This window comes from Micromesistius poutassou (assembly GCF_964030765.1).
Source record: "Micromesistius poutassou genome assembly, chromosome: 12".
NCBI classification, from domain to species: domain Eukaryota; kingdom Metazoa; phylum Chordata; class Actinopteri; order Gadiformes; family Gadidae; genus Micromesistius; species Micromesistius poutassou.
The window spans coordinates 10,541,046-10,566,601 of NC_140282.1; the positions used below are offsets into that span (position 1 = coordinate 10,541,046).

The 25,556-nt window shown below is 43.5% G+C and overlaps 1 protein-coding gene across 1 annotated transcript in view; it reads left to right on the top strand.

Moving 5' to 3' along the window:
* pcsk6 (proprotein convertase subtilisin/kexin type 6) overlaps positions 1-25,077 on the top strand; it is a 25,762-nt gene extending 685 nt beyond the window's left edge. The window contains exons 2-21 of the mRNA XM_084476000.1: positions 844-948; positions 2,066-2,176; positions 3,587-3,742; positions 4,819-4,895; positions 6,333-6,421; positions 8,307-8,479; positions 8,783-8,995; positions 10,407-10,507; positions 11,562-11,665; positions 12,776-12,890; positions 14,839-15,030; positions 17,342-17,478; positions 18,618-18,794; positions 19,043-19,145; positions 19,562-19,758; positions 20,568-20,655; positions 20,735-20,838; positions 22,002-22,131; positions 22,436-22,548; positions 24,322-25,077. Of these exons, the coding sequence (XP_084332126.1) occupies positions 844-948; positions 2,066-2,176; positions 3,587-3,742; positions 4,819-4,895; positions 6,333-6,421; positions 8,307-8,479; positions 8,783-8,995; positions 10,407-10,507; positions 11,562-11,665; positions 12,776-12,890; positions 14,839-15,030; positions 17,342-17,478; positions 18,618-18,794; positions 19,043-19,145; positions 19,562-19,758; positions 20,568-20,655; positions 20,735-20,838; positions 22,002-22,131; positions 22,436-22,548; positions 24,322-24,419 (2,583 nt within the window). The 3' untranslated portion in view covers positions 24,420-25,077. The remainder of the gene's footprint in view (positions 1-843; positions 949-2,065; positions 2,177-3,586; positions 3,743-4,818; positions 4,896-6,332; positions 6,422-8,306; positions 8,480-8,782; positions 8,996-10,406; positions 10,508-11,561; positions 11,666-12,775; positions 12,891-14,838; positions 15,031-17,341; positions 17,479-18,617; positions 18,795-19,042; positions 19,146-19,561; positions 19,759-20,567; positions 20,656-20,734; positions 20,839-22,001; positions 22,132-22,435; positions 22,549-24,321) is intronic.
* Positions 25,078-25,556: the final 479 nt, after the last annotated feature.

Consider the following 25,556-nt stretch of genomic DNA (forward strand, 5'->3'; position numbering starts at 1 on the left):
GAACCCAATGGGAATTAAATGTTAATAATGATTCTTTGTTTATGTCTTTCTTAATTCTAACGATACTACTTGTACTTAAGTACATAAGTTCATACTTTATGTCGCAAAATAATGACACAATAACTGTCTTTATAGACGACAAACCTTGCGCGTAAAACGTAAACCTCCAAAATGTCTGCCCTCCTCGGGTTCGATCATAGTCCATTACAATTTTAAACCGAAACACATTTATTTGTTGCGCACATGTGTTTTTAGTTTTGAACACACCACTGGGATTGGACAGAAATCCAAGTTGCATAAGTCTTAAAACTGGGTCTAGTTTGGCGTTGTTTTAGCAGACGTTTTGAACGTCTGCAGGGGGACGGGACGAGGAAAGGAACAGGACAGGGTTATGGGGATGTTTCGGGTCCGTATCTCCATCTGTAATCCATGGAAAGATGCGCTCCTCTGCCAGCTCAGCGCATTTGCCAGTGACATTCCATCACGCGCCCCGTTTTTTTATGGGATTACTGCATATTTGCAGAGAATAACTCGGAACACCGCACCTGTGATAAGGACATTGTTCTCACACACACGCACGCAGGCACACACGCGCAATTGCGCACGCACACACACACACACACACACACACACACACACACACACACACACACACACACACACACACACACACACACACACACACACACACACACACACACACACACACGTAGACAGAGCTGTTATCCCGATCAGAACAGTCTAAATGTCATACATAATATGGTTCTCTGTATCTGTACACACAGTCCGTTGTGTGCACAGAGCTGAGTGTGATCTGTGTGTGGGGTCCATGTTATGGGTCAGATAGGAGGCCTGGAGGACCACTACCACTTCCACCACAGCAGAGTGGTGCGGCGGGCCGCCTTCGCCCTCAGAGGAGACCACAGCTTCATCCACATGGACCCCAGGGTAAGCCTGAGGCTTACAGCCTGCCCGGAGTGGAGAGGGAAGAGAGAAACAGACATGCAAACACAATAATGCCTAACATACACCAATTAATACACACACACATTCACACACCGACGGCGATGTTAACCATGCAAGGCGACAGTCAGCTCATCGGCAGCACATAAGGTAAGGTGTCTTACTCAGGGACACCTCAACACTCAGCTAGATGGAGCTTGGGATTGAACTAGCAACCTTCCAAATGTGAGTGAGTGGTCTGTAAAGTAGTTGGTGGTGACTTTGGTGAGATATGTATTTGTTACTGGTAAGAGTTACATGTAGAGGATCCACGCAAAACAGTCTCTCTTACAGTATTCTGAATAAAGTATCACTCCATGCCTTAGGCTACGTTTGTGGTACGCAAAAATATGTCGTATATTTATCAAGCACAGAATACAGGTGGATTTATTTTATTTTCACAACCCTTTCTTTCGTTTTCCATCACCGTAGACCCAATACGATAAATAACATCTGTACACCCCTTCTTTTGTGGACAAGTAGCCGATAGAGTTGGAGGAACAACTCTCAGTCTACTGCTTACTACTATTGATTATTCTCTTATTCCATCAGTACTGCCCCTAACGTATATAGATCATTTCTACCTATCGATCAGTGGTAACACATCACGATTTCATTGCACAAAACACTTAAGTATTCCCCTCGCTCTGCCGTCTCCCTTTAAAACATAAAACCACCGATGGCCTCACTTCTTCCTTCTGAGGAAAAAGATCAAAACCAGATGTCATTAAAGCTCCCGCGTGTGTGGAACTACAGGTAGTGTGGAGAAGGCCGCTCTCGGACTTACTGCTGAGCTCCACTGTCATATATTCACCACATCTTGGTGGATTTAGGGCAAAGCCACAGGTTCACAGGGATACAGGGGTGTCTGGAGAACCAGCCTCATGGTAACCCCTGGCGTCTGAGTGGTCGAGAAACCAACCCCCCCGATCGGTCACTCTACGTTTATCCGTCTCCAGTTATCTTGGTGTCTCTTGGTGTGACAGTGCCATTTCTTAGCGGCGTCTCACAGCTAACACTATTGATTTGTGCCATGACTCTCACTATCTATCTTGTGTGCTAGGTGGACTGGGCCCAGCAGCAGCTGATAAAAGCCAGAGTGAAGAGACACGTCAGCCCCGATCCAAACGCCATTCATTTCAATGACCCCAAGTGGGCCAACATGTGGTACATTGTAAGTACATGCACTGACTTTTACTGTCTGTTACATTATGTAGGGGAGTGCTTGAATAAAGTAAAATAAAATATTACAATAAAATAAAATAACAGAAAAGTGTTTCAACAAAATGTTTAAAGTTGCAGTAAGGGACACTTGAACCAGGAGATGTATAAACAAAACACCTCAACCCCACCCCTACGAAATGGGATGACAACCCTTCAAGAACCCTATGTCATTTGATCTTTATTTATTTATTTTTTGAATCTTTTGATTCAATATCTGTCTCTGGAATTGTACTGTATAGTTTGAATGTCTTAGGAATGCAACCTTACCCACATGGAAAAACGGTATGATTAGGTAAGAATATTATTTATGCTCACAATCTGTTAGAAACTGCAATATTGCACTTTATTTTGGATCAAACATTATACAAGATCAACATAATATATAAAACCAGAATAAACATAGAACTTGAGGTGGGGTAGTATGCCATCAATGTAAAAAAGAAATATCATTCAAACAAGAACCTGTGATATAATGGAACTTGGGTGGAACGGGTGGCTTAAATCAAGCGATCTGATTGGTTCCCAACTGTTGTATATTGAGCGTATACACACAGCTATGACGCCTGTGATGATCAGTTTACAGAGTCCAGTATCACTCCGCTCCTAACTTGAACTGTTGTTTATTTATATATAAAAGCAATAGCATAGTTCACTGAAGCCTAAAAATATGTTGATTGATGGAGAGGGTGGAAATGTTGTAAAGCAATAGGCACACGGTGAGTGAACTCGATAGAACGTCTCTAGCCTTCTCTCTGAAGGACGCTACAGTGTGTTGCATAGCAACCGCCGTACACTTTGCAGGCAGTCAGGAGGGACTACTTTTTTGTATTCGTTAAAAAAAAATGCTTTTCCCACTTTCTCGCTTTTTCAAAATTGAGGCTGTCTATGACTTTCATTTCGCCATACTTACGTAACCGTTTTATAAAAGCAATAGATCACTTCAGTCAGTGGTATACGGTCATTATACCACAGTTAAGGGGGTCGCCCCTTAACTGTCATGATCTATTGCTTAATAATATTGCACATTACAAAAAGGCATTAACAATCACATTTTAGCAATAACTTTTTCAAAACATCTTGAGACAACATAACAACATGACAGAGACTTGGCCTGTCGTTAAATTACACTTAAAAGCCATACATTATCCTTCTATAGAGAACCAAGCTCAAGACCTGAATGGCATTACGGTCATCAAACGCAAAGTTAATATAGTAAGGTTTGTAATGAAACGCTGACACAAGAAAGGTGTTGTGTGTATACTTATCAGTATGTACAAGTAACATCATACTCGTACTTTTATGTTTACTTTGAAAAAACGGAAAGAAAACAACTTTCTGCTGGCGTTTTGCTGTCCGTTAGGGTTGTCCCAGTAACAGCAGCAACAGAAACAGCAGCTGTCGCTCGGGGATGAACGTGATGGCCGCGTGGCAGAGGGGCTACACCGGCCGCAACGTGGTGGTCACCATCCTGGACGACGGCATCGAGCGGAACCACCCCGACCTGGCCGAGAACTACGTACGTAGGGGCGTCTCCCCACTAGTGGTGGATTTCACGATTTGTTTGCTTGATTCAGTTTGCGTCGGTCAGTTCGCCAAGAAGAATCGTTCAGAATCCTTCGTTTGTTTGTTTGCGTTTCCGGTAGCGGTGAATCACGGTTCTCAGCTGAGTCGGTCAGACTCAGCTCCTCCCTCGTTCTCATTCTCAAACGAATCACGTTCGTGCAATGGCGCAAACGGTCAACAATCAACACAACAAGTTCCTTCAGCTGAGGAGCGCTTCATGTTCGGAATCGGGATGTTATTGCCCGGCTGTCAGTGAACGTACAGCGACTCGCGAGTCAGCGTCAGCGACTCATCGACTAGTGGGTGGGTCTGGGAGGCGAGTCTCGGAGAACGAACAATACGAACGAGACGAACGAGAGAGAACTGAAACGGGGAATCAGGTCGGTTCATTCTTGTTAAAGAGTCGAACTGATTCGTTCGCAAAGGACCCATCACTACTCCCCACCCCCCTGCAGCTGACCGTAGTTGAGGTTTATTCATGAGCAAGACGAAGGGAGAGCCAAGTCAACGCCACCGAGCACATTACTGTTCAATCACATTGTTTGGTTCATTCCACCTCCAGCGGTTTGTGTGTGTTCAGTCAGCTTGTATTGGTATTTGTTTGTTATTATAAATTGAATTAAAAACAAATTAAAACAAATGCTGGACGCTAGCTGAAAGTAGAGTCTGCGCTGTTTAACCAATCGTTCTCGTTGGGACGTGTAATTCGGTTGTGATAATTGACCTGCGATATCATATTTGATTTGCTATTGCAGAACACGCCAACTGAAATCTGCATTTGTATTATTTGTTGGCAGATCATGGTTATGATCCGCTGTAAATATATTTATTTCTTCCAGCAGGCCGGTCTGGTCGCCCTGCTAAATCATAGCTAGTGTCTGGTGTGTCTGTTTTTTTTTTGCATATGAACGATAAATCTGTTAAAGGCGAGATGGGGCCATAATGCACAAGGAATAATAAACCTGCTTCTCTGTGTGCATCTGTTTATACTGCGAGTTGTTCCTAACACTCTTTATCTGTTTTCTTAAGGACCAACTCGCGAGCTACGATGTCAACGGCAATGACCACGACCCCACCCCTCGCTATGACAACAGCAATGAGAACATGTAGGACCATTGATTCAATTATTCATCCATTCATCTTTCCATCATCTATCCATCCATAATGAATCTATCCATAATCCATCCATACATCGATCCTAGATGCTGGGTACAAAAGACTCATGCTGTATAGAAGTTAACATTAAACTTCAATTTCCCTCCAAAGAACAACATATATTCATTCAGTGAATGCTATGGAGACGCTGGGTTTTGTATTGCTCATTTCACACACATGAGCTCATCCTCCATCTTGCATTTATCATCTCTGAATTTTCTCAAACTCCCATAGCTGATAAGGGCCGATAAGGCCTCCGTCATTGAGTTGAACAGCACCCAAGGCAAGTAATGAAGCGGGTATGAGACCAAGCTTGTTTGGGATCCAAGCTATCAGTAGCCATATTGATGCAGTTGGGATATAAGCTTCAATCCGTTTTTCTTGTCATATGTTTCTTGCCAAAATACGGCTTCAAGCAATGCAGCACTTGTTTTGCATATCCTTCCAACTTCTATTACTGAAGAATGGAGCCCCAACTAATGCTTAAACTCACAGTAAACAAATTAACTCCCAGGTGTGAGTGTGTGCAGGCCATGCCGCATCTCAACTTTCTTGTTCGTAAATTTGAATTCAATTCTATATAAGTGACCATGGGCTCGGTGAACATTTGCCTCGCATCGTTGCGTTTATTGCCTTGATGAGTTTCTCCATCAGTAAAATGTTCAAACGCAAAGCAATTCCCCTCCTCTTGCCAAACCAACAAATGCTAATCAAATAAAGAGCAAATGCAAAATCTCTCCAAAACTCCTTTTCCCTCTCTCCCTCCAGTCCTTTCTGATTCTCTCTCTGATTGCTTAACTCCTCCCGCTTGCGGTATAATGCTACACCTGCATTTACATAATTAAGTCTCACAAATCAGGCTTTAGATTTATATCTGAAGTTTGATTGCAGACGAGATCAGATCTGGGTGAAATGGAAATTCACCCCTTTCTTTCTCCTCATGTTGCTGGGGGCGGGGATCTGTCAGCGCATAATTGACACTCTCTCATGCAATTTTACCGCCCCCAATAGAGTCGGCAGGTAAAAGAAAATTCAAACCATTTTGATTATTATTATTATCGCCCCGTGAACCGTGGGGGGGACTGAGACTGAAATCAGTGATTACGGCGGCAACAGCCAATTGGAATAAATAAAACGACCCGTTCATCTTGTGGTTTGAGTACAGCATGTCTTGATTGTATGCGCCTGATTCTAACGCCACATTGGATTGGCATCAGATCGCTGGCTAGCACAACACACAATAGAACGCCAGACCTTGTTCCAAACCCAGGAAAATAACATGTTGTTTTGTTGTCACCCCCCTAACCTTCTTTCCCAACACACACACACACACACACACACACACACACACACACACGCACATGCACACGCACACATGCACACCACAGACACGGGACAAGGTGTGCCGGGGAGGTTGCAGCTGTGGCCAACAACTCGTACTGTATCGTTGGGATCGCCTTCAACGCTCGCATCGGAGGTACCCTTACTGTTGATGTTGTCTTGTCTCTCTCAGGCCCGGTTCTCTCTGGCCTCTTATTCTACAGACAAGCAAACAAACAAATAATCAAAAAACGAGTAAACAGTTTACCGGGACATGATGATGATGATGCCATTAGCTTTATGTCTATATTTGTGACTGAGTTTATTGTAAGTCGCTTTGGATAAAAGCATCTGCTAAATGCCCTAAATGTAAATGTAAATATTTATTTTGTATGTCATTTTTGTGGTTTTGGCAAGACGTCATAAAACTAAATCTGGTTTAAGAAACAATTCAACATTCAGTTGAGACCAGGGATAATTGGTTTGACTCGTATCCACCCATCCCACCCAGTGCCAAGGCTTCTTACCAAGCCCCGAGGCACTGGGGTTGGCTGAAACCCGATTTATGCAGGGCATGATGGGCCGTGATGATGTCATTTTTGGTTGCCGCCGGCTAGCGCAGTTCACGCACTGTGACTTTAAATTAGATTTTACACCCTGGTATTGTAGTAGGTGAAATGCCATGTAAGCAGAAGCAGTGGTCTGGTGTATTGGGTTTATCTGAGGGCAATGTTTACTTATTGAATTTAGCTGTCGTGGCCTCTGCCAGTTCTCTGCTCATCTTCTAGAAACACATCCTCAGTTACTGCTGCCTTCCTCCTTCTAAAATGTTTCAGAACAAGATTGAAGTTCAAACCGGCTGCATAGCTCTGTCTGTTATGCGACCCTGACAGCTATGCTTTGTCTGCTTTTGTTCCAGGATGTTTCGATTTTTTGGATTTGATTTGGATTTTGTCTTTCGATTTCGACTGTGAAACGTTGCAATGAACAACTCTTTGTTGTTGTAGTTTTAGCGGCAGAAACCCCAATCAGACTCCCTATTTGATTCCACAGGAGTACATCATGTATGTATGCCCATCAGAACATGTGATCGCAGCTCAGAAGCTCTCCACGGAACCAAAGGACCACAGCGCCAATGTCTGTGGCTAAAAACAGCACTTGCTGTACAGTTGATATAGGCCCTCAATCAAGCAATTGATGGCATGCAGAGGGGAGCCTGCAGGCTTAGCGCCAACATAAATGTTGTTGTGGCAAAACGGTGCCACTAAACACAGTGGTTCAGCATGTTTAAAAAGCTAATCTGTACTGGCTCTATTTGAGGTGATACCAGCCCCACATCTCTGTCTACTCCATAATTAGCTTACAGAGTGTGACTCTATCACTGGACTGGGAAAGGTTGTTTGCGTTGCTCTATTTTGGACCTCGATAGATCAATACTGTCCTCAATAGGCCAACTGTTTTTCAAGCTCTGGATAATTGGTGCGTTTTCCAGACCAATATATGATCATTTGTTTGGATTAGGCTGCCAATAAACACAAACCAAGGCCTAAGGCCGCTTTTCACAGTGCATGGCTTTACTTCTGCTCAGAATAGTTACAGATTCGAGAGGAAGTATAAACATATTTCAAACTGTGAGCACAAAATGTCCATTTTCTGTAAAGCTCCAACAGGCCTTTCCTTAATGTACATGGGGAAAGAAACAATACATCAAGCATTTCAATAACCACATCTTTTGCATCTTTTGCATTATGATTCATACATCTGAACATCTGGAGCTCGCCCCAGGGCATGCTGGGAAATTAGCTCTGAAAGTGAGGTTAGTGGAACTTTCTAAAAGACAGAAAGTTACAGTCTCACAATTGTGCTGAGGAAAATAACACACCTGGTAAGTGGGAAGAACAGTAAAATAGCCAAACAATTTCTACACATGTAACATGTAATCACATTTAGTAATCTTTCACTGAATAAAAGTCTAAATTGAACCAGGTCAGAACAAGAGGACCGATGTGGTTGTACATCACAGCTCGTACGTCGGTGTGCAGGTATTCGCATGCTGGACGGAGACGTGACGGACATCGTGGAGGCCAGGTCCCTGGGGATCCGACCAGACTACATCGACATCTACAGCGCCAGCTGGGGCCCCAAAGACGACGGCAAGACCGTGGAGGGCCCCGGACCCCTGGCTAAAATGGCCTTTGAGAATGGCATCAAAAAGGTATTTTTTTTATATTTATAAATGAGGTTTGTGTTTATTTGCTTCCACTTAATCTTCATTTGGCCATTGGGTTTTCTCTTCCTTTGTTTGCTACGCAATTTAACTTTTTACTTAAAATAAATATATGTATAAAATAAAATAAATAAACAAAAATAAAAATCCTGTTTAAAAGCTAAGTTAGCCAGCGCTCCAGCGAATGAGATTGAAGGAAGAATACTCACAGATAAATCCAACTGTTGCTTTCTGTTTGTGTGTTTTTGTATTTCTCGTCTCTGACTCTCTCTCTCTCTCGGCACAACCCAGGGTCGCAAGGGGCTGGGCTCCATCTTCGTGTGGGCGTCGGGGAACGGCGGCCAGCAGGCGGACCACTGCTCCTGCGACGGCTACACCAACAGCATCTACACCATCTCCATCTCCAGCACCACGGAGAGGGGCAACCGGCCCTGGTACCTGGAGGTGTGCAGCTCCATCCTGGCCGCCACCTACAGCAGCGCCGAGTTCCACGACAGGAGGATAGTGAGTCCTGCTGCCCCCTGTGGAGGCTCAGTCCTGGACAGGCCTGTGTCTCAATGGGTCTACCCTAATCTACCCAAAAGTGTTTCTAAGATTGACACATTTTGGGTGTTAAAGCAGCGAAATAACAAATTAAAATGAGAACTTTTTAGATTAAAGGGTGGTGTAATATACAGTGACCTATGCACAAAATACATCTAATAGAATAAATAAGTTCATTTACGTGATCATGATGTTAATCAAGGAATATACTGAACAAATTGCGAGATAAACTACTGTAGGACCCTTTTATTTGATTTGATTGGATTGAAGTTTATGTGAGCACATAATCACATGATCACATTTATTATCTGATCACATCATCGACGGCACTTTCCCGGTACGTGGTGCTGTTCCAAGTAGGGCAAACTTCTAGGCAGCATTTATTTACCTTTTTATGGTCTGTGAACTTTTCCATTGCCTTATTTACGAGTCCTAAAGCGCCAGCGATGCCGTGCGGCTGTGCGGTGTTGTTTACGACTCTGTGTACCTCATACCATATATTTCCAATGTATTTTCTTCACTTTTAGCTGTGGCGTGTGTACAAAGGTGTGCTTTATTTATTTGTCTTATTATCTCGTTTGACAGACGAGGACATTAGACGGCTAGATTCATTGGGCAGTAAAATGGCATCTTTGTCGTGGTGGTCATTCACGGTCGTCGGGCGTGGAGGTTATGCGTTGGTGGTTATTCTACCGAGGGGTTTTTCATCTCAGCCAGATCCTCTCTGCCACCTCGGCTGCTTTCTCGTTTTTATCTCCTCTGCTCTACGGCCGGTCGGAGGCTCAGGGGAGCCCAGTTAACCGCTCTGAACATTGGAATGGAAGATTTAGTGGAGTCTGGTTTTTCTGCTTTATTCACTCCTCTCTTCAAAGTCTAACCATTGTATTTGTACTCGTTTGACATGTCTGCCAGGAATTTGGAAAGTTCACTTCTAACTATTTCTATTATCTATTTAGCAGGGATAGCTTGTCTAGGGGGACTGCAGTCAGCAGTAGGCTGGGAGTCAAACACTCACAAAACCCATACACTGGTCCAGTCCACAAGTGTGGTCACACGGAATGTCTCTTTGAATGACAATCTTTCTGCAAAGCAACAAAACAACAGTTGTTAACATCCATGATGCAAAAACAAATCATATATAAATGTATGGCTTGTCAGTTGCTCCATTTTATTATTTTGTATGTCTGAAGGCTTAAAAAGGGAATATTGTATTTGCAAAGAGAAATGTTAATGATCTCACCTTTGTGACAATGATTATGTAAATATTTGTGGTGGGTCCCTCGGCCAAAAGTGCCTCCGCAGGCGGGGGGTCAGGCCAATGCAGATGTCCGGGACCCCCTGCTCTAACCTGAGTGTGTTGTCCTGTTCGCAGGTAACCACAGACCTGAGGCATCGCTGCACAGACGGCCACACGGGAACGTCTGTCTCCGCCCCCATGGTGGCCGGCGTCATCGCCCTCGCTCTGGAGGCCAAGTCAGTCTGAGGGATCTCCGCTGTTACACTCTCATTCGTCTCACACTTTAGATTCATAATCTTTCCCTTCATATTTGTTGTGACCGATGACATTGCTGGAGGCGGGGATCTGTTGGTGCCTGAAAACACAAACTGTGCCAGCACTAGTAAACCCCAAACCCCAAACACATGCTTGACTTGTGTCCTGTTTATAGTTCGAGGTGTCGTATGAGGTGATAACTGCCAATGTTACGGTGCTCTTTCACAATGAAGACCCGCTTGTGAGGTCCCTCATATGGTTCTTTCACAATGACGATAGATAAGGGGGGGGGGGGGGGGGGGGGGGGAGATCCTATAAACAGCGCAATCTGGTCTACTTAAGAAAGGGACAGAAGTTCCAGGAAAGCTGCTCATGGTTGTTGCTTCTCAGTTTTCCTGGAAGTGGCGTGATGTTCCTCGAGCTGACGAGTGCACAACACCACCCCATCTCTCATTCTGAAAGAGTCTGAATAACAAACTTTTTCTAGTTACCGCAACAACCATCTCAACAAAGATAAGGAAAGAATAGCAGGATAGCAGGTTTTTACCCTAACCAAAGACATAACCATAACCATAACTAAGCCCTACCCTGCCTCTAAGCCAAAAACAAACTAACAAAAGAATACAATATGAAGAAAACAAATATGAAAACGATATGGACATAAATACAGTAAGCGTGGCTCCTGCTCTCTCCTGCTGCTGGTAAATGCCAGGTTCTCCTCTCTTAAATAGAAGCAAGATGTTTACACAAGCACGCAATTATGTATCTTCACTTTAAGATTACGGTTAAAATAATTATTACATCTAAATGGCTTTCAATAAGACAACCAGTCCCAGGCCTATCCTTCACCAAAATAAACCCAACCCTAACCCTAACCCGAATCCTAACCCTACATCTAACCCTAACCTAAACCCTAATGCTAGCATAAAAGTTCTGCAGTTCACTTAGTGGCCAAAGGGGGGCAGTTTGTGGGAATTTGTGATTATTACACACGGTGCCTTTAAGCTGACCAGTGTCTGTCTCTGTGTCCCTTAGCCCGCTGCTCGGCTGGAGAGACGTACAACACCTGCTGGTGAAGACCTCCAGGCCCGTCCACCTGAAGGCCAGCGATTGGAAGACCAACTCTGCTGGACACAGAGGTGCTAGTACTCTGAAACCCCTCCCTCCATGTCCCCTCACAGTACAACAGACACATACACTGTAGTGTAAATGTGGTTGTGGTTTGGGATGTTTGTTCAAAACATGTGCAGATTTGTCTTGTTATGATGTTCCCATATGGGATTAATATAGTACATTTGATCTTATCTATGATGTAAGTGAATTCAGGATAATCCATTTCTACACTTTTTAAAATCATGTTTTTATTCTATTATTGACCTGTATTTTCTGCTGTGATTTTCCGTCTGGAATTATTAAGTATTCTTCTAGATTTGTATCCAGGAAGGACTGGCCATCTGGAGTACCGGCAGTCTTCCCAGTGAGCCGTTTCACAATTCGGGGCTGATGCACGCAAAAAAATTAAATAATCCCAGCCCCTGCTTAAATAAAAATATCCAAACACTGTGATTCTGACTGCCCTGGGCTGCCGGCTTGCAGCCCTGTGGAATCTGTATATAATCACCAGGCCCCGGCGTGATAAGAAACATGCAGAGCACATTGGAATCTGACCGCGGCTGTTTCTAGACAGAGCAGAGCGCGCTGAGCTCAGCCACACCGCAGTAGACGGCCTGCTGAAGCACCCTGAGAGCAAGTCATTTTGGAATGATGCGTTGGTCAATTGCCACGTCAATTGCCATTTGTCATCGTAAGATATGGCAAGTTGACATTGACTTAAATTGGTCATTAAAGGGCTCCGGTGTGATCATTTTTATGCCTCCCCCCCCCCCCCGCACCCTACTGCTACCCAACAAAAATATGTATATATTAATCATTTAATTTTTTGGGACTGAGTCCAGCCCTGTTTTCTTATCATGTGTTATGACTCATCACTTTCACATTGCCGTGGTATGTGGTGACATTCTTGAAGTCACCTTTGAGCAGGTGTCGGTGTATGTGTGTGTTTTTTGGAATAGAGCTTGGTTAATAACTCAGTAATAAGAAGATGCATTTGATTCAAGACATTACTTTTAAAAGTAACTTCACACAGTACAAGATATTTTTTATTTTGAAGTAACTTCTTATGTTACGCTGTACCCCCCAACCCTGGTTGGCCGTAGTTAGTGTTTAAAGGCTCTCTGTTCCCCCTCTAGTCAGCCACCTGTATGGCTTTGGCCTGGTGGACGCTGAAGCCATGGTCGTCGAAGCCAAGAAGTGGAGGAGCGTTCCCACCCAGCACACCTGCCGCACATCTGCACGACACATCAAGTGAGACTGGGCCTTGGAAGTAGAAATACATAGAAAACACTAATGTTTCTATACAAAGCCTCCTACAGTGAATTCAGACATGGGTCATTAAGGTAGTGATTACTAAGGGGTCTGGCTGAGAGATGCCTACAGGAAGGCTGCATATGGGGATCCAATACATTGCATTTCTGACGCTACATCAGCCTGCACCCCATTAGCAAGTTAGTCAGTAAAGTCTTCTTGTGTAGTGTATCAGCCTCAGAGATAAATGGGTGAAACAGAGCTCCAGTACAGAGCTCTGGTCCCAGAGCTCTGTACTGGGACCAGCTCGCAATGCTTGCCTGGTTTGTCAAGTATAGCCCACTTAGCCTCATGTGATGTATGGAGACAAGGAAATGGTGCTATATGTGCAGTAGGTCACAACCTGCAGGGAATCTCCTTTTCCACTGCACTTGTTCGTGTGAACAAATACATGAGTGAACCTCTTAGATGTGATTCATTCACAAGACACTTTAACAGATCCTCCATTTTCAGTAAGGGATCTACTTCATAGCGTCCCTGCTGAGGGTTAAGCTAGCTATCGTCTTACTTCCATGTCCCATGTGGGGACTTAGCCCCTTGTTTGATAAAAAAGGATCTTAAGGGCCCATTTAGAAACTTAAGGGGAAGAAAAGAGGACAGGCTTAACAGTCAGTTTTGGTTTGACTTATGTCTACTCTTGGAAAGCATCGCACTGGTTTTCTTGCTGTGCTCTTTTCTTTGAAAGCTCAATGAGTATTGCATAATTCATCACCATCACCACAACCATTTGTAAACAGTTCTCCTCCATCTGTTACCCATGTTTTAAAATGTGGCTCTTGTAGTTCTCTAATTATGAATGGCTCAACACAGCCAGACATACACACACACACACACACACACACACACACACACACACACACACACACACACACACATTTAGATTTTGTTTTAATTGCCTGGACCTGCCTGGCAGATAGATTGTGGTTATTCACCCCTGAACAAATCAGCAGAGGAAACACATTCTGGCGGGATGCTCATTGAGGAGTAAAATTAGCACGGGTTGAAATATCCAAATGGCTATACATCCTCCTATACTTTCATTCAAAAATTATTAAAATATCAAAATATTTTAGTGATTTCTTATGCCTTCATTCAGCAGTCATTCATGTGTCCTAGAGCATCTGTGTGAGGCGGTAAGGTGGACTATTTTATGTATGTTTCCTTTTATATAGGTATACATTTCTTATACAGAACTTATACATAACACGCTTAAGCAAGCTTAAAGCAAAGTTTAAGCAAGCACTCAGATTGGTCAATTCCCATTCTCGAGCATGTTTAAATGCCTGGTGAAAGAACGGACAAAAAGATTGTGCCTAATTACAGAAAGTATCGCTACGCTAACTAACCGGAACTACTTTCATGAGTCAGTTGAACAACGTTCAACTGACCAAGAGTCGGCTATCGTTACTATAGGAACTATTTTCTGATGGAGATGAACTCTGGCAGAAAGCTTGAATTTGAGGGCAAATTAACGATGGCCACAATATGACTATGATAATGAAGATGGTTTGTGTTATTGAATCGCAATCTTACACTCAATGGTGTTCTTGAATGTCATTATTGGTACACGAAGCACAGCCAGAAGTCGTGTGTTTCAAGTAAGATTGAGTGTAAGATTGCTTAAATGTATTCCATTTGAAAGTCGAAAAGGTAACTGTTTAGATGTATGTATAAGCATAAGCAAACAAACAAACACGTACAAATACCAGAACCACCAACCATCCTATCACACTTAGATTCATCCATTACCATCCAATCCCCCAGCTTGCTCTCTCTCACTCTCTCTCTCTCTCTCTCTCTCTCTCTCTCTCTCTCCCTCCCTCCCTCTCTTTCTCTCTCTCTCTCTCTCTCTCTCTCTCTCTCTCTCTCTCTCTCTCTCTCGCCCAAGGTACATCCGGGCGGGCCAGAGTGTCAACAGCACCATCGCCGCCTCCGGCTGCTCCCAGGTGGGGGCGGGGCCCGGCGTGGCGTACGTGGAGCACGCGGTGGTGAAGGTGCTGCTGCTCCACCCACGCAGGGGGGACCTGGAGATCGACCTGGTCTCTCCCGCCGGCACACGCTCCCAGCTGCTGGGGAGGAGGTGAGATAACAGAGACCAGGAGATGATGACTTTGTTCATCCTGCAAGGGATGTTCGGGTGTCGCAGCGGAAAAGTATGGTAGGATGGTAGAGTGAAATTGTGTGTTAAGAGTTACAGCTTTTATGTTTTGTCTTGTCTGTGTGAACAATAGGTAGTTGACATTTTGAAAGGAAATGATGTAGATGCGAAACCATAAATGTACATGTTATCGACAATGTAAGGGAGAATAATCTTGGCATTTGATGTTGGACACAGGTGGAGGAATACAGTGTTGACTGAAATATGGACTTCAGTCAACACTGTATTCCTCTAAATACTAACTACTAATAAGTTCTACATTTTGTCAAGTTTTTGTCAAACGATCAGCGTTCACTGAGAACGCTGATCGCAACTGATACTGCACTGTTATATAACTATATCACATAACAGTAGCACAGTACTGCAATACAGCACAGCGGACACTGGCTTGTGAGGATGAGACTCCTATAGGTCAAGGAGATCAACATGGATCATCAACACAGGTCGATCAATATCTGGAGTCTGCCAATCATTGCAATGTAAAAATCTAAATATATATTGCTATAAGGGGTATTTACAAGAATAACTACTTTTACCTCAATGTACCTTGCATTACTGCACATTCAATTACACTGCATTGAAATGACATCTTATTATAATATTATTATATTATGTTCAAATGTGCATGATGCCTAGAGAGCTAGAGTCGGTTAAAGTGCCCTGATTTACTTAGCGTATACTCAGGGAGCTCAGCGGGGGATTAGGGCCTTAGCAAAGGACATTCAAAGTTAACTCAAGTCATACAGGGACTGCGATGGATTAATACCCTCATAAATAAAACCTGATGAGATGGCTCGTTCTGGATCCTGCTTGAGACCGTCTGGGGAAATATGAACAACTTCAGACGTTGTGAATCCTAATGACCACCGTGATGTGCAAACACGGTTCCTCTCTCTTCAGTTAGTTAGTGGGGAGCGAACAGGGGAGAAAGGCCTGTCTCTAATGATCAGAGAAATGTACTCACAAACACAACATCAGGCTGTTTAGTCCCCCTGAGCTGGGAACCAGGATGCAAACACATGGATTTTTTTTTGCGACAACGGGTACACAACGCATCATGTGAAGACATGTTTTTGATTGTAATCAGGATCCTGCTTTTAATTTGCTTTTGGGTTAATGCTGCTTCATTTTAAGTTTAAAAGTTGCAGTTGTAAAACAGCAAGGCCTTTGCCCAAGCAAGTGAGAGACCATATTTTGTGTACAATAGTTTTTTCCCAAAAATAACAAACTTCTCTTTATGAGCAGTTTATCAGCATGGATATGCACAATTTAACTTAACGTAATGTGACATTTTCTCCTGCTGAAGCAAAACTCCAACATTAAAATTCCCTTTTTGAATTGCTTGTAGGACAGTGGAAAGCCTTTGGCTCTATCTGGACCGAGCTACTTGTAAATTGGACGATAAACCGGTTGGGCATGACTGCTTCTTATTACACTTAATGAGGGCACGGGAGTGCTGAAAAGTGGAATTCTTTGAGTAAGGAGACCTCATTCTTGTTAATAAGAAGAATTCAATTTTTTTTTATTGAAGCACGGCAGATGGAGTTGTAGAAAATGATTGAGTCCATAACTTAACTCAACTTTATCGACCATTTGCCCCTGCAGTGTTCCTGACGTAGTTACACCAAAAGTTTACACTTGACGAATCAGAACATTTTACAGAAATCTGTGTTTGTAGGTTCTGTATAATTACATAATTTAGTAAAAAGTTTGACACTATCGATCTCTCTTTCTTGCTATCTCTTTCTCACAGTCTATCTCTCCATTTTCATCTCCATATCAATGTATCAAAAAAATGAAAGAAGGGTGTGTATCACACTCATTGTGTTGTAGGCAGGGTGTGTATCACTCTTAATGTGTTGTGTGCAGGGTGTATATCACTATTAATGTATTGTGCACAGGGTGTATATCACTCTTAATGTGTTGTGGGCAGGGTGTATTTCACTCTTAATGTCTTGTGTGCAGGGTGTATTTCACTCTTAATGTCTTGTGTGCAGGGTGTATTTCACTCTTAATGTATTGTGTGCAGGGTGTATATCACTCTTAATGTGTTGTTGGCAGGGTTTATATCACTCTTAATGTGGCTTATGTGGGGCTTATGTTCACACTTATGTGTGAACACATGTCACACATGTGTTGTGGGCAGGGTGTCTGATCACTCTTAATGGTATGATCACTCTTGATGGTATGATCACTCTTCACAGTATGATCACTCTTGATGTGTTGTCTGCAGGGCCAACGATAACTCCAACGAGGGCTTCAGGAACTGGGAGTTCATGACGGTCCACTGCTGGGGGGAGAGGGCCGAGGGCCGCTGGACCCTGGAGATCAGAGACGTGCCCTCTGCACGACGCAACCTGGAAGTGCTGGGTGAGGGCTACAACATGTATACATAAACATACATACACATACACACACACGCACACACACGCACACTCACACACACACACACACACCCGCACACATACGCACACACACACACACACACACACACACACACACACACACACACACACACACACACATGCACACACACACACACACACACACACACACACACACACACATGCATACACATTACACACACACACACACACACACACACACACACACACACACACACACACAGATACGCACACACACACACACACACACACACATGCATACACACACACATACACACACAGATACGCACACACACACACACACACGCATACATACATACATACACACACACACACACACACACACACACACACACACACACACATGCATACACACACATGCATACACACACATGCACAGACACGCACAACATAAGCGAACTAATGCATCATATAAAACCCTTTCCAATATTATTCTGACGTTCCTTCTGCTCATTCTGCCTTCCCAACCGTGGCATTGGCACAGCTGAGTACAGGGAGAGAGCCAAGATGAACAATGCAATCGTTCATATAGTGAAACTCTGGCCTTGTTCTTGCTCATGCTCTGCAGCAAGCACAGCTGATTTCAATCTAGGTGCGATAATCAAATCCAGATGCTTACACATTCATAGGAGAGGATTCTTAACTGTTCTTAACCTGAGGAGTCTAATTTAACAGGAGGGGGCTCTCAAAGGGATGGATTTGAGACCACTGTTCTACACAATCCATCTAATATGTAACACCTACTGGGCTTTATTTGGTTTTAATTGTGTAGCATATACTGGGACACTTGTGTATAATGGATGATCATATATAGTTTCAATAATGAGGAACATGCTGTTAGTAACGTCCACCTCAACTGTCTGTGATGTTATTTTTTGTATATACATAATGATTTACATTGCTATTTATATTGTGTATACAGACAGTATACTTCTTAGTATTTCTATTTTGCAGTACTACTAGGTATTTTGGTCTCCTTTAAATTCCTACTATTGTCCTTTACTTTCATCTTAAATGTCCAGTCTGGGATCATTGATACACCATTGTATCTTATGGTTGTTATTCGGGTTGTGTTTTTCACAGGTAAATTTAAAGAGTGGACACTGACGCTTCACGGCACATGGGAGCACCCATACCAGTCCCACGAGGGCCAGTCCTCCCAGTCCAGGACGCCAGAGAGCTCCAACCCCGGACTGGTACCCGGAGACACATCTCAATCCCCGGCAGGCCCCGAAGACCTGCAGGAGGATGAATACAACGGTAAACCAGTACCACCAGTACCACCATGCACAACGAATAGTGTCCCACTCCAGGAAATCCCACATCTCTCAACAAACAAAACGATGGGATTCTGCGAGGATAGAATTATAGAGAAACAGGATTGGTCAAGACTAGTGACTTAGTGGATGACCACAATACTGAATATGGAGGAAATGATTATGTTATGAATGAAAGGTGGTGAGGATGCTCACGTATGATGTCATCCAATGCCTGACTCTCTCATCAAGGTCCGTGCCACGACGACTGTTTACACCAGGGCTGCTATGGACCAGACTCAGAACACTGCCTCAACTGCATCCATTTCAGCCTGGGCAGCTTGAAAAGTGGCAGGTAGGACCGCAGATGAGTCCAGCACCAAGAGATGAGTTCAAGATGGACAGATAAGTGCCTTGGGCACAAGGCTTTTCCCATGATGTGATGCAGGAGTGGGTTCTAGCTAGGGTGTTGGACTTGGTCTAAAGATACTGGGTTCAATTCCACTCACGTCCGCAGCCTCACCTCTTAGAGTCTTATCTGCCACCTCCTGTATAGCTGTATTCACTGTTAGTTGCTTTGGATGAAATCTATTACTAATTTATAATTAATAATTAAAATTAAGTACCAGGATGTACAACATACAATAAGTACGTACATACAATAAGTGCATACATACAATAAGTGCATACATACAATAAGTGCGTACATACAATAAGTGCCTAATAGTTTCCGCCATACCCCGGTGCCACCCGGCCCTCCCCTTGGCGTAGAACGTGTGTCAGCCACTGCCCGGCGGGCTACTTCCAGGACCCTGTGGCGCGGCGCTGCAGGCGGTGTCAGGCGGGCTGTGAGCGGTGCTCTGGGTGCGGCGCCGCCCAGTGCCTGGCCTGCAGGCGGGGCTTCTACCTCAACGCGCTCAACTCTACCTGCACCAGGGCCTGCCCCGCCGGTTACTATGGGGACGACGGTAAGACACGGACCGAAGCATCGTCTTCATTGGCTTGAGTGGCAGTAGATGAACAGATGGACAGGATAAGTAAATGATAAGTAAACAAATATGTAATATGTATTTCTAATTGGTAATGAAGAAGGTCTTATTTTGGTCTTAACGTCTTGTGCTATTTTTATGAGCCAAGTGTAGTGATGGAATGAGAGCCATCTGTTCCAGTATAGTGTCAAGTCTGATTTTAGACGAATATCTAAAGTCTGCAGGGTAATATCTAAAGTCTGATGGCAGGCACACTCAAATCTTTCGATTTGTTTCCACCAATCATGTGGCTGGAGGCAGGGATCTGTCTTATCATGTGGGATCTGTGATTGCGTAATCACAAACTCGGCCAGCAGTTGTATCTGTAAAAAGTGTCTGTAAAGGTTTCAAGCCCACACCTTGTAGCCTGGCCAAAAAAACTTATCAACCACCCCTTCGAAAAGCTTCAGCACTTCCGCCAATGCGTTTCTCTTTGGTAGAATATCACCGTAACCAAACAGAAAACCAGGGCGTAATCCCGCCCTTTGTAGTTCTGAGTTGCCGGCCCAGGTTCTCTGTCCTCCCCTCCCAGAACTTCTGCTAAAACATAGTAGGATTAGTGTATCCCAGATTAGAACAACAATAAAATACTTGATTCATACGAGTCACATAAATAATACCCAATCCCTACCTTCAACTGGATCGATATTGTTTTGGATATTGTTGTGTTTTAGTCCAAACAATGATTACCTTGTCTACCCCCTACCTCCTCCCTCACTGTGTGTCTCCTTCCATGCATGTGCCTTCAGGCCAGGGCCACTGTCTGAAGTGTCAGGAGTCCTGTACAAGCTGCGTGGCAGACGCGGACCGGTGCACCGGCTGCAGAAAAGGCTACAGGTTGGTTGGACATATACAAAAAATTTTTTTTTTAAATGTCACAACTAGACGTGGGCTTGTGACCGGTTGTTTTCTGCAGTCTGGCAGGGATGACGTGTGTTCGGGAATGTGGCAGCGGCTCTTTCTTCAACTTGGAGGAGATGCAGTGCCGTCCCTGCCAGCCCTCGTGTGCAACGTGCACAGGTCAGTGTGTCCTCCGTCCGAACACCCTTTCAGTGTGTCCTCAGTCCTGATGTGCACATACACACTGAATGGGCATCGATGCTTCAATGTGATACAATTTAATGAGCATGGCAGAGAAGTCCCAAAATGTTAAGGGCCGATTATGGTCCCACGTTCACGCAAGGGGGCTACGGACCCCTTACGTCCTTACGGACCCTCCTTGCGTCCACCACAAGGGCCTGACGTGCACCTCCCAAAAATTGTAACCTTCCATCGAGGTGACACAGCCGCAAGGGCTTTGATTTGTCCGCTTACTAAAACCCGATGCAGAACCATAAAGGTTCACGACTGCATCGAAGCATCTGCGCGGTCGTTGCGTTGCGTGAACGTGGGACCATAATCAGCCCTTTAAGGCCGCTCTGTATGGGCGACATGAACAATGCCTGGTAATATTGTTTCATTAAAGGTGTTCTGTTATTCAATCGGCTCAACAGCCTAGCCAAGGTTTGTGCACACCTAGGTGGATGGTTGTGTGTTCCTGGATTGTGCGTCTGGTGGAATGTGCGCTGCATGTTAATACCCTTAATGGCACCTTTCATTTCAAATCATTAATAGTGGTTAAGTTATAGCACGACATATTGCCTTGATGGATGACTGTAAATCAGGCTTAACAAAGAGGCTGCATCAGGGGCGACACAAGGTCATCTGACCTGCCCTGTCGTCAAATGAAACGTGGCGGCAGTGAGACAGACTTGGAGTGTGACAGCAATAGGGACAGATGCCCTCCCTCAAGACCAGAGAGAGAGAGAGGAGAGGGAGGGAGAGAGAGGGGAAGAGAAAGAGAGAGAGAGAGAGAGAGAGAGAGAGAGAGAGAGAGAGAGAGAGAGAGAGAGAGAGAGGGTAGAGGGAGGAGACTAATAAACTAAATTAAATCATGACCCAATACTTCAAACCAAATTACAGGGGCAGCATCAAAGACAATTAATCCAAGCTGTTCTTCAGTCCAACAGAAACAGCATCCCAATTTCTCCCAGAGAAGGCGCTGTTGTCAATATTTCCTTTTAATATTTCTTGATAACATCAGCCTGCCTCTATAATCCATGCGTTGGAGAGGCTGCCTCTGGATGATGATATTCATTGAATTGAATCCCAGGTCTCTCTTTGTCTCCATCCGTCCCTCCCAGGGCCGGGCCAGGAGGAGTGCATCCAGTGTGCCCCAGGCTACCTGCAGCAGGAGTGGCTGTGTGTGCAGAGCTGCTCAGCGGGCTACTACTCAAGAGCGGCCGCAGGGCTGCGGGACAAGATGTGTCGCAAGTCAGTGTGTGTGTGTGTGTATCTTTGAGCCTAGGTGCATGTTTTTGTGCCGTGTGTGTTTGTGTGTGTGTTTGACCAATAACCAATAACTAATTTTTTCAGATTTATTTTAGGTCCTCATGATAAAAAGAAGATAGACAACCTGTTTTCAGAAAAGCCTTTGCTCTACATCAGACTCAACCACGACAAAGCTCATCTAGCTAAAGTGCATTGCATTAAATAAGTTTTATGAGGGGAAAGAAATAAGACACAAATGATTATACATTTTGAATCTTCGTGTGTCCTCACTTCCCCGGGCTCCAAGGTGCGAGGAGAACTGTGTGAGCTGTGAGGGGCCGGGGGTCTCCTGCACCCAGTGCAGAGAGGGCTTCAGTCTCATCAGCAGGATGTGCCTCGCTCACGGCACCTGTAACAACGGTGAGTCCAGTCTACCACCTCACTCACCGACTTCAGTGGAACCCTAAATGTATCTGCATATACCCACGTCTTATTAGTGGTACAACTAGGAGTCTGGTGTCAGCAAATGTGGTGCTGGACTAGAGAAATTCAGTGTATAAGTTTAAAACACTGATCACAAACAACAATCATAAAATACGTTTGGTATATATAATGTTGAATGTTTTTATACATGACAAATCATCACAGAGCTAAATGCTTATTATCTGTGATCCCATTTATCACATTTCCACCAAAATACAAAAAATAGGAAATATTGTTTGACAGAGATATGAAATTATATTTCGTTCTTCTCTCAGATCTGGTCGGGTTGTTTTGCGTAGAGTTCCCTCCCTAGCTTCTTCCTCATTTGCTTAGGATGACCTTTCACAGAGAACATGATTTGTTACCCGTAGCTAGAACGACAGAGGTTTGAGTTGTGGCTAACATTGTGGGCGGTATTACTTATTATTTTGTACCATACATTGCTCATTGTAACGTCAACGTTAGGGATTGTAGCGGCTTTACCGGCTATCATGTTGAGCATGTTGATGTGCAGCCTTGGTGTCTGGCATTTTATTTATTTTTCCACCAGTCTACGTCATTCCCTTGGCAAGAAAGGAAATGGATATTTTGGCTAAAGTAGAAACAGACCCCGCAGATGGAATATGCCCTGATGTGCCCAATAGGAGAGCAAGCATGACAAAGACTGATGTCTGTCTCAAAGCTTGCTTCATAACTTCTGTCTGGGAGATTTGTAGTTATCCAAAAGGATGTCTGCAGAGAAACCTTATTGTGTGTGTGTGTGTGTGTGTGTGTGTGTGTGTGTGTGTGTGTGTGTGTGTGTGTGTGTGTGTGTGTGTGTGTGTTGTCTATGCATGTGTCAGTTGTGTGTATATGTGTGTGCTTGCATGTGTATGTGCATGACTGTAAGGTGCATGTACGTGTGCGTTTCTGAAACGTTAAAGTTCTAGTCCAGCTGGCAGTATTCTCTTATGGACATTTTGCGGTCCTTTAAGAAATGAAAAACAGCTTAATATACAGATTTTCAACCAACAAAATTTTTATCCATCACATTTGATTGTTGGAAACACTGCTGGCTCTCATCTGGGTGCTGGCTGTGTTGACCACAGCTGCATGAAGACAATGTGAATTGTTTTTTAAAAAGAACCAGTCACACTTTAATGTATCGGCCAAATGAGTCTGGTCAGATAGACGGAGAGAGGGAGAGAGATGGAGAGAGAGAGACAATCTAGTAACGCGTTTACAGAGAAACAGCCATTATTGAAAGAGAATGCTTCTTGTTTAGGTCTCACAAGGTTTCTACATTATTTGCAAACATCTGCCTCTCTATGATGTAGCCCTTGGTGTCCTATAACCATTATGTTGTATACATGTGTAACTTGTATTCTCTTTGTAAATCGAGACTGCATATATATCTGTTCAAGCTGCTATAGCTATTCAGGACCTCGACCTACAATTTGCACACATTCAACCATTCATATACACATTCAACCATACACACACGCACATACACACACATGCACACACACACAAACCCATGCACACACACATTTTTGTATTTCGTATTAAATACTTTTCTCCTTTGAAGTGAACTGAAGTCCTTATGTATTCAATGTGGATACAGTGGGGTAATAGCTTTATAGGTTTCTGGTCTCCTGTGCCTTCTAGGCTTATTAAATGCCGGAGAAGGACCTTTTCTAGTTTGCTTGTGCTTCTTTTTTTTCCTGTCAGCGGACGAGGTGTTCTGTGAGATGGTGAAGTCCAACCGGCTGTGTGAGAAGAAGTTGTTTCAACAGTTCTGCTGCCGGACCTGCCTGATGACTGGCTAGAATGGTCTATATATACAGTATATATTATATATATATATATATATATATATATATATATATATATATATATATACAGTATATATATATAAGCTAATAATGCTATACATGGTTACATACATAGCAACCTACTTCCGAAACCTGTTGATCTTGAATGGTATAATTCAGTCCTAAAAGATGTATGATTTATAGCCTTGAATTGGTTTGTATGGAAGCACTTTTAAAGGACAATTTACATCATATTTGGTGAAGACATTGTTTCATGGAGGAAGGTTTTGTCTCTTGAAGTGGAGACATATGGTTTATCATTGTATATTTTATGAAACTTTTCATAAAATGAAAAGTGTGGCGAAACTGTATATTTTATACTCAAACACTGCATAAACACAAGCAGGTGTTTTTTTTACATGCACATATGTCTATTAGAGTCACTCATTTCATACAATCCAGGAGATCTGTAACCTATCCACTGATAAGGAGTTCAGTTCCATTTCAAAGAAATGCTAATTAAATAAATAATGTACACCAAAACCTACACTGTAAGAATTGTATGCTAATATGCATTTTGAATGTTTTACATTTTTATTTTCATATACAATTGTCTGCATTTTGTATAATTTCTGTGTTTGGTATGTCTAGAATAAAGTGGTTATTGATGTGATATGTCTCTTGTAGTATCTTCATTGTGAGTATATCATGGCACCCATTTAACTACATTTGCAGTGGCGTGTAAACACAAAATCTAAATGTTGTTAGTGTGAGGGCAGCTACCTAGCCAGGGCAGTTTTTATGCACTTACCTGGACTAAACATAGATAGATACAGCTATGAGACCTAACCTCTGTCTAGGATAAATTGCATGCCAATTGAAGGCCAACTGCCCAATTACGGAATGCATTCACGCTGCGAGGGGAGATGGAGTCAAAGAAATTGCGCCAAAAATCAAGGCTGATTAATACAGAAGAGGTTTAGAGCCACATTTTTTTTTTGTCAGAATTCTGAGTTTAAATTCAAAATGATGGGTAAGGAACCAAGATCAGTAAGAGTCACTTTGCGACATAGAGGAAGGGAACCACACGCTGACCTAATGCTGAAATTCACATGTGGCCCTAATCCTCTTCCATAGACATTTGGACACAGA